General features: G+C 49.0%; 5 protein-coding genes across 5 annotated transcripts; 3 read left to right on the forward strand and 2 right to left on the reverse strand.

Moving 5' to 3' along the window:
- Positions 1 to 73: 73 nt before the first annotated feature.
- IAQ61_001131 (uncharacterized protein) lies at positions 74 to 1,746 on the reverse strand (the record flags this gene model as incomplete). The annotated part of the gene is made up of 4 exons (XM_003841088.1): positions 74 to 1,027; positions 1,080 to 1,533; positions 1,586 to 1,597; positions 1,649 to 1,746. 4 exons carry the CDS (start codon positions 1,744 to 1,746, stop codon positions 74 to 76), a joined length of 1,518 nt encoding a protein of 505 aa, XP_003841136.1.
- A 383-nt stretch (positions 1,747 to 2,129) lies between these two features.
- Positions 2,130 to 4,145, forward strand: IAQ61_001132 (uncharacterized protein). Its single transcript, XM_003841087.2, has 4 exons — positions 2,130 to 2,448; positions 2,505 to 2,767; positions 2,829 to 3,122; positions 3,172 to 4,145. Exons 1-4 carry the CDS (start codon positions 2,264 to 2,266, stop codon positions 3,954 to 3,956), a joined length of 1,527 nt encoding a protein of 508 aa, XP_003841135.1. The 5' UTR covers positions 2,130 to 2,263; the 3' UTR covers positions 3,957 to 4,145.
- A 1,661-nt stretch (positions 4,146 to 5,806) lies between these two features.
- On the forward strand, positions 5,807 to 6,638 carry IAQ61_001133 (uncharacterized protein; the record flags this gene model as incomplete). The annotated part of the gene is made up of 3 exons (XM_066094993.1): positions 5,807 to 5,918; positions 6,187 to 6,257; positions 6,462 to 6,638. Coding segments are annotated over 3 exons (360 nt in total), but the record flags the coding sequence as incomplete, so codon positions are not given.
- Positions 6,639 to 8,123: 1,485 nt separating this feature from the next.
- Positions 8,124 to 9,611, forward strand: IAQ61_001134 (uncharacterized protein; the record flags this gene model as incomplete). Its single annotated transcript, XM_003841084.2, has 1 exon — positions 8,124 to 9,611. One exon carries the CDS (start codon positions 8,124 to 8,126, stop codon positions 9,609 to 9,611), a length of 1,488 nt encoding a protein of 495 aa, XP_003841132.2.
- A 515-nt stretch (positions 9,612 to 10,126) lies between these two features.
- Positions 10,127 to 12,456, reverse strand: IAQ61_001135 (uncharacterized protein). Its single transcript, XM_003841083.2, has 2 exons — positions 11,612 to 12,456; positions 10,127 to 11,499 (listed from the first exon to the last, which is right to left on the reverse strand). The coding sequence occupies exons 1-2, from the start codon at positions 12,436 to 12,438 to the stop codon at positions 10,284 to 10,286; spliced, it is 2,043 nt and encodes a 680-aa protein (XP_003841131.2). The 5' UTR covers positions 12,439 to 12,456; the 3' UTR covers positions 10,127 to 10,283.
- Positions 12,457 to 12,618: the final 162 nt, after the last annotated feature.

Here is a 12,618-nt window from a genome sequence, read left to right on the forward strand (position 1 = left end):
AACGCAAATGTGTCGAATGTACACGTATATTGGTCTATTTATTCCAAGTGCGCCCATGAAGGGACATTTTTCACTAGACTCTCCATCGTAGCAGTGTAAAACTGTGCTTTTTGAAAGTGAACTTTCCACTGCCAGTCCACGTACTCTGCGTGATTCCCACCTGCTCCTTTCCCCCATCCATGTTTGTTACATCTACGTTTTCACCGGTTACAGTAAAGACAGTAACTTCCCCCTTTACACCTTCAACGCTTGTTGCAAAATCTCTGTCCTGGTGAACGTTGACAACCGCTAGATTAACCCACTCGCCATCAGACGTTGCACTGACATCTAGCCAAGGTGTCTTCTTTGTCGCGCGCGTAAACTCGACTTTCGTTGGCCCATCGTATTCTTCGCAGGCAAGGTGCACCGCGATAAGTGAACCAGACATGTACCGACAAAAGAGCTCGTAGGGATACCAAGAGGTTTGTTTGACAATGCCGGTTTCAGTAGTCATCAGTGGTGAAATGACATTCACACTTTGAGCGATATTTGCCATTTCCACATCTGCGCTTTTGCGAACGAAGACATTGAGCCAGACAGCAACAGCTAAGGCATCACTCAGGGTATATCTTTCTTCCGCGCCCAGCCATCCCGGCGCACGTTTAGACCACCAAACATTCCATTCGTCGAAACAGATCTTGGGTCGCTTTTGCGTGGCTGGTATCTTGTCCTCATAGTATGTTAGGTCGATCAGAGCGGATGCGACTTCAATGGCACGTTCGGCTGTAAGTGGGGCGTAGACATTCTCATAGTGGTTTTCAGCCGCCGTGTAAAGATGAATGCTGTGCATGTCTATGAGAGCTGCGCGAGGCTGGCCAATGGGGTCCTTTCCTCGGGCGCGGACGCAATGCTTGAGGACAGTGTAGTCCCACTTCGTTGGACCTTCGCGGCCGCAGAGGATCAGTTCGATGTTGGGGTCGAGATACTTCAAAGCTTTTGCCCACTGTAGCGCCCTTTCGGCGTACGCTTGATCCGTCATTTGCTCCACCTGTGAAAAGGTTATTGGTGTCATGCACGAAACTAATGGGGGGAGCATGTACCTGCCAGTCTCCCCAGCATTCATTGCCTAGCGCCCAGTACTTCACATTATAGGGTTCAGGGTGTCCATTCTGGCGACGCAAGTTGGCATAATGTGTGTCTTCAACACCATTGCAATACTCGACCCAGGCCATTGCTTCGTCTAATGTACCAGTACCGAAGTTCAGACAAAGGTACGGCTCAGCACCAAGTTCGTCACACCACTCCATGAACTCATCTGTACCAAAGGAATTAGGTTCAACTGCTCCCCACGCGAGATCGGGGCGCTTTCGCCTTTTCTCACGAGGTCCTACGCCATCTTCCCAGTGATATGTTGCGCAAAAGTTGCCGCCTGGGTAACGAAAGACAGGGATGTTGAGAGGTTTAAGGGCGTTAATAACGTCCTTTCGAAACCCCTTGGCGGTAATGATGTCCTTATTTGGATTGTCAGGGTCGTAGATACCACCGTATATACATCTGTTTTCAGTGAGAAACGGTTCAAGTAATGGCCTATACACGTGTAATGTACCTTCCCATGTGCCTATAACAGTGTGAGTTTACAGTTATTTAGGAGTACATTGGTCATACGTACTCTGTGAACCCGGAGTAGATCTTCCTATCGATCGGATTCAGGTGATGCTTTGGGAACACATGAATGGAAGCCTCTGCGGAGTTCGTATGAGTCGTCATTGGGACTTATGATCTGTCGTTATGATGGGCTTTGCATCAATTGCACAAGTAACTTAACCCCTTAATATTATCACCAGTCGGCGGTCTCACCGAAACATGTTCAACGCGGATCACAAAAAAACGGAAAAGGTGAGCGAGGAATAGACTCGGTACTTCAGGATCCGAGTGATCGGACCTTAATGCCGAAAACGTATGATCCGTACCTGTACAACGGTAGCTCAGTGCAGGGCTGCCCCGCAACCCTTCTCCACACACTATGCCATAACTGGAATAGATTCTCGGCTTTGACCCCAGACAGAGACTTGGCCCCACCTGACGATTGATGGAGAATTGCAGTCAAGGCTTGGGGGTGAAAGCTTGAGATGTCGATTGCCTAGGTAGTCGCATTTTCGGCGAATCTGCCGATGATGCCTCACAGGCGCTAAGAAGAATAAATGCATCCAGGTGACTACACGAATCAACATCACTGATCGTCGCCATATCTCATACCTCATCTCACTCACCTCTCTAAGCAAACATGGGCGACGTCAAGCTGACCGACAAAGACCTTCAGAAACTAGACGAAGTGGAGGATGTTGAGAACCCGTCCGCCGATCGACTCACTCCAGATGAGTTAATTGTGGAGAAGAAGCTCGTGAGGAAGATTGACTTCATCATCATGCCAATCATTTTGACTGTCTATCTGCTCAACTGGATCGACCGGTAAGTCAATGTTGTCTTCTCTCCTCATACATTGTGTCTGTGCTGACTGGTCACAGCAATAATTATGCCTCTGCTCGTCTAGCAGGTCTAGAAGAAGACTTGGGCCTCAGCCTTCAACAATATCAGACTGGACTGTCAATTCTCTTCGTTGGATATATCCTAGGTCAGATACCTTCGAATCTATTACTGAATTACTTTGGTCGCCCTTCCTGGTATTTGGGGTTTTTCACTATTGCCTGGGGTCTCGTTAGCGCAATGTCAGCACTAGCGCAGAATTTTGCAGGCATCGTGGCATGCCGCTTCTTTCTTGGCGTGGTCGGTAAGTAACATATCTTGCACAGGTTCAAGCCAATCTTCGAGTAACTAATAAATTCTTGTAGAGGCACCCTTCTTTCCTGGCGTGTTATTCTACCTGACGAGGTGGTATACCAAGAAGGAGATGAACTTGCGCATGAGTATATTCTACTCCGGTGCTCTGATTGCCGGCGCTTTCGGCAACCTCATCGCGGCCGGCATCTTGAATGGAATGGATGGCAAGATGGGTCTGGCCGCGTGGCGCTGGCTCTATATCATAGAAGGGTCAATAACAGTGTTAATGGGCATCGTGGTGGTGTTCTTCTTACCTGATTTCCCTCAGACATGGCGCCGACTCACTCCCGAGCAGAAACATGTTGGTAAGTACGATTGTGCTGCCTGAATGTGACCACCGCTAACCCTCCATAGCAAACCGTCGTCTTGCTCTTGAAGCCGCTGATGCCGATGTCGACGAAGAAGGTGCCATGTCGCAGATCAAGGGCCTGAAACTTGCTCTTACAGATCTCAAGACTTGGATTTTTGTCGGAATCTACATGTGCTTGACGGGCGCACAAGGTTTCGGGTATTACTTTCCCACTCTGGCTCGCTCATTAGGATACAACAGTTTCATATCTCTACTGCTAGTAGCACCGCCTCATGTTTTCATGACTATCTGGAGTTACTGTCATGGAATCGTCAGTGACAGATTCGAGACCCGGTTCTGGTTTGCCATCTACCCGATCGTTCCCGCAATCACTGGATTCATCCTCTTTATGACGTCTACTTCTTTCGGCCCAAAATACTTCTCATTCTTCCTTATGATGTTCCTCATGACGATGAATGGAACAATTTTCTCATGGATCTCGGGCGTCCTGACCCGTCCGCCAGCCAAGCGAGCTGCAGCATATGCTCTCATCAACTCTCTGGGCAATTCTGTTACTATCTGGACGCCGTACACCTATCTCGACAATGAAAGGCCTCATTTCTACACGGGTATTGGTATCTGCATTGGTCTTATGACCGTGGCAGCATGCCTGCTCATTTTGCTCCGGTTCATCCTTATCCGGGAGAATTCGAAATTGGCCGCACTGGAGAATGAGAATATGAGTCTGTCAGAGAAAGAACTCGCCAGGCTGCAACGTACGGCGGATACAGAAGGAATTTCCATTGCACAGGCTAGGCAACTCCAGAAGGGATTCAGGTATCCTATTTAAGCAACGCCATGACAATTGAGCATGATCCACAAGTTTAATCCTGGGCACTTGTTTGCGGTCAGAAGTAATAGTTGGCTTTGTTTGGAACATTTGTCTCCAACAATGTTCAGTTGCGATTCGTCATAAACCATACAATTTTAGTGTAATAAATATCCATGTGGAACAATAAAAGCCAAATTCTGCCCCAGAGATGGAATTACTTTTTGAGCAATACGCATGCACAAATTCAAGAACCAAGATAAAGTTTGATTTCATTTTCCTTTATCTTTCCCTAGGCTTTCCCTATATATCTCTACTCCTCTCGCTACTACGAATCTAGAGACCAGGATAACATTTGCTAATAAAGCCTTTGGTCGTTTCAAATTTGTAACTTACGGACGAAGATCAATACCAACCAACCAACCAACCAACCAAATTTTGGAACTTCAACACCTACTTAGATTAAAATATTCTTCCTTACTTTCAATTTTCTATTGAATAAGATAAGTAAGGCTATGCTTGCCTCCAGGCTCTAAGTTAAGCTCACCTCCTGTAAGGACTCGTGACTCGTCCATACTAGGCAGACTTGTCAACAATCAAGCGCGTCAAGCTGTATATTCAAGCAAGCCAAGCTAAGGTTTAGTAATTAACAATTAATTAAGCTGCGTAAAGTTAGCTTAATTAATAAGCTTAACAAGCTTAATTAGTATTATAAGGCTGCTAGGTTTGCAGTAGTAGCAAGGCCACAATAATTTTCTAGTGTTAAGAGTTAAGTAATAATACAAAAAAAATCCTATAACAACGCTATATATATATATATATAGGGCTTAAAATAAAACTACTACTACTATAATTTAAATACTATTAAAAAAAAACTTAATACTAAGAATAGTTACAATATAGCTAATACTACCTATTTGTACAGCCTTAAAAACGCTATAACCATCAAGCTCATCAATCAAGCCAATCAAGTCGCCCGATTTTACCTTATCAAGCCAATCCAAGCTGGGGTACCCAGCTTGATTGGCTTGATTGTTGACATCTCTGATACTAGGAAAGACAGCTTTTCTACCGTTAAAATTTAAAGAGCTTTTTCATTCAAGGTGTCTTGTTGCTTTAGTTGCCTGCGCCTTTTGTCTCACTTATTCTATAAGTGTGTAGTGAGCTTACTTAGGGTTTGTTGTAAGACTTCACAGGGAATGATAGAGTTTCTTGAGATAGAGTGGACAATACGTGTCGAGTGCATTTCAAACAAATCGATACCTCCTGTATCGATTTTCCTAGGTATTTATATGGACCTAGTATCACATAATCCACAAGTCCCGCCTCACTGAGGCCCGGGCCCTGACATTTGTATTAGTGTTAGCTTAGTTTAGGCTTCGAAATTGCCTAAGCCCTTCATATATTTCTGGTTCCCTGATACCGGTACACTAGGTGAACCGTATAAAATGGAATCATCATGTCGGATTGCTACGATCATCGAGGTTGACAGAGTGTTGAGGCTGTATCCGATTTAGCAGTAGCTTCAAGCATGTTCTAGAACAAAACTGGCATGCCTTCAATCCGAAGCTCATGCTGGTGTCAGATCAATTGTTGGTCTTGATCGCTCTGGGCATGTGGAGCTCAACACGAAGTGGGCCGGGGTTCCAGGCGACCGAGCCCTGCGAAGTGGATAGCGAGGAATCAGTCGTATTGGCTGGATACAGGGCCTTTTCATGAGTTTGGAAATCCTGACTAAATATTCGGTATATCGTTCTCCCAACTATGCGGCGTGGCTTCATCATGTCGCATAGACGCTACTGTTCTTGGATGGCATCTCGTATAATGATTGCGTAGACTGGAAACATTGTTTGACACTCTGAACAATGCAGTGGATGAGCATGTACTTTCTCGTGTACGCCGTGCGTGCTAGTTATCTGATCTTGTTGATAGTGTACCAGCTCTCACTCAAGACAAAACAGATAGCCGAGGAGAGAATGGAAAGTATTGAATGACGAGTATAGAACGTGGGATGCAAAAAAGAAAGTTCAGGCAGACTTAGCGGATGACGTGCAAAGCAGACTCTCAGATCCACTCGTGTGCGCTCAAAGTACAATCGCCTATTCCCAGATCGCTTGTGTCAGTCTTCGTATTTTCGTGATATGATGCCGAGAACCCCACCCTCAACAGATTAGTCAAACAAGCACGCAGTGCTAATTGCCCTGGCCACAAACGCCTCTTTGCTCGCGCCCTTGATACTAATTAGGTATAGTCTTGAACACATCAGCCGCCTATGGAAGATATCAATACTTGGCGTTGTGTGTTGTACATCGTATCGGGTTTGTAAGTAGGTTAGTAAGTAGAGCGGACTGGGGTAAGGGAGTACTAGGATACGGTAATGAAAGTAGGGTTACGGCCTGAGTAGGGCAGAAAGATGAAGAAACCTTTCGACTTCTTGACGTAAGTATTATGGGTAAATGTCTCACCTTCCTTGACTTGTTATCTAGGGTCACATGTTTCAGCTTTACCTGGTAAGCCAAAGCAAAGACGAAATCGCGCCCTGAAGTGAGAAAAAACATGATTACCTTCAATATGCTATACCATCCTTACAGGTTTGATACGACTATTTTTGACCGGAACATAGCAGGCCAGCTATTTTCCCATAGGCCTGATAAGACCACCGGGAAACGCAGGACTGGAAATTTTGAATTTCGCTTGACCTAGCAACTCCATGTACAACTTCTGTGTTAGTAGAAAGCTTAAGACCTCCAAGCTTTAGCCAAGGAAAGCAGGTGCGCAGTAATGGGATGCATAGGCTGTCATACGAGAGCGGACTTTAGCCGGAAAGCGTCTCCGAATCGTATCGCCAAGGAGCGCCAGGCAGCCGAGGTGGGAAAGAGGTCCAGTCACATGGGATTACTGGTACTTGCCTACGTACCGTACATCTGTGGGCCCCTAATGTTCACATTCAACAGTAAAGTATAACAACATGAAGACTTCCCTGGTATGAGTATTCATTGACTAGAGCTGGCTTGGGACCGAGTGTATCGTGAGCTCTTGGTGCAATGCACGGAATCGAGATCATCCATCAGGCAAAACGCTCTACCTATTGACTGATACCTATACGAGGTGGCGCATAGGATGATAATTGCCTCCTTTCTGCCTGGACTTGCACGTGGGGAGCTGCTAGGTAGATTACCATAGCAGACTGCGCTCTTCCAGATGCATGTCAGCATGGGTGGCGTTGAGTAGCCTGTCTAACCATGCCACTATCGGAGCGGCGTACTTGAAGTGGCTGAGTGACCAATAAAAAAAAGGCCTTGCTATTATCATTGCACATATTTGGATTTAAGATGGAATTCTACCCACAGAAGGTATAACCTCCGGAGGCACAACCCACGGGCCGAGGTGCCATGGTACTGTCTGCCTTGTACAACATGAGCTGCCCTGTTCGCCTACTCACCTGACGGTACCATACGATACTTGTGATTGGGCAAAAACAAGTTCTGTGAGTGATGCCGTATCGTTGCCGTTGGACCGAGATTGGACCGAGCAAGCGTGCGCGATGCCAAACTTCCGACGAGCGGCTTACCGGTATGTGCTACGAGATGATGAGAGAATGAAAGCTTATTTTCGAGAAACTCCCAACCACCTGTTGCATTGTGCCAGTGGAGATGACGCCATCCAGTGGACACGGAGTTCGTAACCTATATGATCATACTTGGATGAGATAGTGTGATGGGACCTTTGCACGTCTAAATTTAGTCTCGCCCATCCACAAACCCCTGTTGCTCGCCATCGCTAAGAATCCATAGGGCTGTGTTGTGCATCTCGCAATAATGTGGCGTGGGCCGGGGTTGCTAATCTGGGTCGCATACGCTATCGACAATCCGTATCCCAGAATGGCATCTCGTACGGGTGGATCACTTCACATGGCAGCATCGGGAGTGTCTGTTCGTATTGAGCAGAACATGGTCGCTCACACGTCAGTCATCGTTGAAGCAAGTGGCTGGCGTGATGAGTATATAAAAATCGTATGTTTCCAGCCTACATCTGTTCATCAACTCGAAAAGTTTCTTATCAACTCTCGCTTCCAACTAATTAGTTAACAGCCAACATTCGTTTGTGTGCTACATCAAAAGCACGACTCCCACTTAATCACAAATCCTCCAAACCCCTCACTCAGAGTTGCCAGCTACAAAAAGCAACATGAAGTACTCTTTCGTCGCCGCAGCCATCGTGGGCTCAGTATCCGCTGCTCCTTACTATCCAGTCGCAGTGCAGTCTGAGTACCCAGCTTCCAGCAAGACCCCCGACTACCCAGCCTCGAGCCACGTCCCCGACTACCCAGCTTCGAGCCATGTCCCCGATTACCCAGCCTCGAGCCACGTCCCCGACTACCCAGCTTCGAGCCACGTCCCCGATTACCCAGCCTCGAGCCACGTCCCCGACTACCCAGCTTCGAGCCATGTCCCCGATTACCCAGCCTCGAGCCACGTCCCCGATTACCCAGCTTCAAGCCATGTCCCCGACTACCCAGCTTCAAGCCATGTCCCCGACTACCCAGCTTCGAGCCATGTCCCCGATTACCCAGCCTCGAGCCACGTCCCCGACTACCCAGCTTCGAGCCATGTCCCCGATTACCCAGCCTCGAGCCACGTCCCCGACTACCCAGCTTCAAGCCACGTCCCCGATTACCCAGCTTCAAGCCATGTGCCTGACTACCCAGCTTCAAGCCATGTGCCTGAATACCCAGCTTCAAGCCACGTCCCACAGTACCCTGCTTCGAGCAAAACCCCTGGGCATCCCGCCTATCCAACTCCTAGCTCCAAGAGCCTTCCCCACGGTACTGGCTATCCTCATCAGCCTCACCCAACCAAGTCGGTCGAATACCCCCATGATGTTACCAAGACTATCACCAGCACCATGTATTCTTGGGTGCCATGCAGCACATCTGTAGGACACAACGATAAGACGACGTACTACTCCACTTACCTCACGGCTTCGACGTACACCACTATTTATACCACTGTCTACCCCCATGGCCCAGCTCCTACAACCGCCAAGCCAGCTCCTCCAGCGCCGACCAGTGACAAGCCAGTCTACCCTGCAGAGACACCTAAGCCCCACTCGCCTGTTGCTCCCGTTCCTGACAACTGCCCTGCACCAGTCACAACAACCGTCACTGTCTACCACCAGGCGCCTGTCACCGTGACCTACACTGAGGGAGGCAAGCCCCAGACAACAGTTGTTGCTCCTCCTGCTGGCCCCAAACCGACAGATGTGTACCCTGAGAGCCCAAAGCCCACCACTACGGCCCACCACGAGACACCCGAGGCTTCCGAGTACCCCGAGGCTCCTAAGCCATCCAAGCACTCAGATGCACCTAAGCCTTCTCACTCTGCTTCCGTTGGGCACTCAATCCCTGGCTACGTTGCTTCTTCCCCGGCTCCCTACCCCACCAGCAAGGTTTCTTCATCTTCGGTTGGCTATCCAGTGCACACCCCCAGCCCCTCAAGCACCATGGGTTACCCAGCAGTGACACCCTCTCCCTCTGCTTCCAAGTCTATTCCTTCGTACCCCGAGTACCCCGTCGCTTCCTCTTCTTCGAAAGAAGTTCCCAGCTACCCGGAATACCCTGCCTCTTCCCCTAAGCCTACACCTAGCCCTACAGGCTATGTGGCTACGCACTACTAGCTACACTCTACCGATCCTGTATGGACTGGTGTGGTGAAATGTTCAAATGGCCGATTCCGGCTTACGGCTTCCTAGGCGTCTGAGTGGCATTCTTGCCTTATGAACTTTATGAGCTCATGTCCCCCTCGGTTCATTAGGGAGCGTACATTCCTTAGTATATCGTATAATTGCAGCGTAGTTGTTCGTCGACATCGCATCAATATTGTTTAATTGGCATCTGACACTTTCTTTTTGGAGGACTTGTTCAGATTACAGCGCGCATCTTTAGCTTAGATAGACAGTGTTAGATAGGTGACAATTCAAAAGTTCCACCACACATGATACCTGACTGAAGTAATGAGAAAGATTAGGATAAACGTGAAAAGCTTCACTATCGTAAAGCTTGTGTTAAATTTGCCGTTTCCATAACGCATGGCGTCTGGTCGTACGTGTTATACTGTATTCTACTACGAGAAGAGGTAAGTACTGGGTACCTGGCTCTATTTTACCGGTACCGTCCAAGTCACCATACCATGCCCTGCCAGAGGAGCCATACCGGTACACTCGATCATCAACCAGCCAGAAACCACGGTGCTGAGGCCCAGTAATTGCATATACGCTACATCTGGGTGGAAATGACGCTCCATGAGGTTGCCATGCCAGAATGTGATCTTGAGCAGGTGGACAAAAGTCTTACACTAGCTCAAAAGCTTCTAGCACAAGTCCACCCTCCTCTAACCCTTCTATAGTCAACCTCGGATCCTCTCTCCTTCTCTCCCCTGACCTCATATCTAAAAACCAACGATCCGCCAACCTCGCACCCCTCACATATTTAATCTCGCAGCCTCCCTGACAACTCTCCACTGTATTTTGGATATCGCAGAAATGCGCTTGCCAATGCCCCGGCAAACTCCACAGCCGCGGATCCTCCCATGTCCTAAGCACACTATCTGTAGTCTGGAAACACCATTTGCGAGTCTCGTGCATCACGCCCATCCAGCCCGGTGGCAGCGGACCGAGTAAGCCCTCCCCGAGCATCAGACCCTGGATGTAACATGGACCTACGATCTGGTACTTTCTGCTGTCCAAGGTGTGTTGCGGCCGCAGTACAATTGGCACACTCGCGCCCGCCAGTACGGCGACAGCATCACCAGCCTTGACACTCGCAGGAGACACACCTAAATACCCTTTCTCTGTCGTGAAAAACACTTCTCCCCGCCGATCACTAGTAAGTTCCTTGATGTACGCTCTATGATTAGGTTCCGTGCACAACTCCGCATCGCCGCTGGACCATACGCACGCTATAAATGTGTCGCGGGATTCTGCGAACGTGGGTAGGTGACCATCGTAATACGCATCCTTGCAAAAGCCGTTGGAGAGGAGTAGGACGAAAGCGTCGAGGAGAGTTCCACCGAGCGGATACAGAGACTCCATGAGTCCGGGTGGCTCCCACGTGCGATACGTAGCGATTATGTCTGCGTGATTGTCGTCTTCATGCGTGCGCACAGCCAGGGGTTTGCGTGCAGGTGACACTTTACATACACCATCCACATCCACTCCTCTCACAACTATACCTCCATCCCCCGTACCCACATACGACTGCTGGGACCCAGCATGCGCATGCACAGCAAACAATCGCGATTCTGATTTCGGGCTCGCGTAGTCCGGGACAAACGAATTAAAACCTGGTGGACAGGTTTCGAAGTCACATGAGCGGAAGAGGTCGAGGGTCTGGAAGCGGGCGATATAGCGTAGCGTCATATCTTTGTAGACTTGAGCGGGAGTGAGAGAGTAATCTGGCGCGATGTGCAGGCCGGACATGGCGGTCGAGGTGGAGAGGTTGGCGTAGATGAGGTCGCGGGAGTCAAAGTAGTTGCAGAGGCTTGAGCGGTGGAGGGTGTATATTAAACTGTTGGTGTGGAAGAGATGGCGTTAGCATATAAAAATGGATCTTCGTCATCAGCGTCAATACCGTAACGTGTACTGTGTACTTCTGTGGTAGAGAACGCGGACTTGCGTACCTATCCGACCCCAAGTACCTAAACAACGAGCGACAGAACAAAATTTCCTGAACGCCGATATATTTCCTATCCATCTTATGTTCCACAAACACGCTCATCTTCTCCAAACTTCCCCAATCCACCTTCTTCTTACCACACAGAACCCGCACCTCCGACGCCAACTGCACCTCCTGCCTAATCCACAGTCTACTAAACCATGGTCTGCGCAGAAACCTACTCAACGCCATCCAGTGCTCCGGACTCAGTGCCGAGTCCTCGGGCCGCTGCTCCAGGACCTGCGCCTCGCTCCCGGGAAGCGTGCGGTTAATGCCCCGGTGATCCCACGTCAACTCGACACCTTTACTTATTCGCTGGATGATGTCCAGAGCCAACGGCGTACTTTCGTCTTCTGGGCCGAGCCAGACTACGACGCGCGAAGCTTTATTGTAAATCTGTCCCATGCGGGCTACTTCCTGGCCCTTTTCGGTGAGATTCGTCTGGTCGATACATACGGCGTCGATCCAGAGCACTCGCGGGAGATCATGGTGGCGTAGATGTTGCAGTGCGGTCATGAGGTTAGTGCGGACGTTGAGATACTGCAGGCTAAGCTTTTCGCCGCCGACGGTGTTGTGCTTCTGCCAAATGTACAGCTTCTGGTGGGCTTGCGTTGCGGAGCCCCATGTGTACGAGAGGCATTCATAGGGTGTGCGAGGTTCGTCTTGGAGCCTTTCGTGGATGATGGAGATGTAGACGTCATCTGAGAATTGTCCGGGCAGCAAATTGAGGAGTCTGATGGCATTTCCTGGTGGATCTAGGACTTGGTATACAAGAAGGCCTTCCTCTGCCATTATTGATGGGTAATGACATTCTTGTTAGTGACGGCGAAGCCAGAGCTTAAGACTGCTCCCGTATAGCGGGGAACTTGGTAGAGAGGGCTGATGCTTACTATGTACATCGGGTAAATAATCCTAGATGGATGTAGAAGGGGGGTAAGCTGAGGCTGCATGTGCAGATAGTTGCATACCGTG

This window comes from Plenodomus lingam (genome assembly GCF_022343315.1).
Source record: "Plenodomus lingam strain CAN1 chromosome Unknown contig_11, whole genome shotgun sequence".
In the NCBI taxonomy this organism is placed as follows: Eukaryota; Fungi; Ascomycota; class Dothideomycetes; order Pleosporales; family Leptosphaeriaceae; genus Plenodomus; species Plenodomus lingam.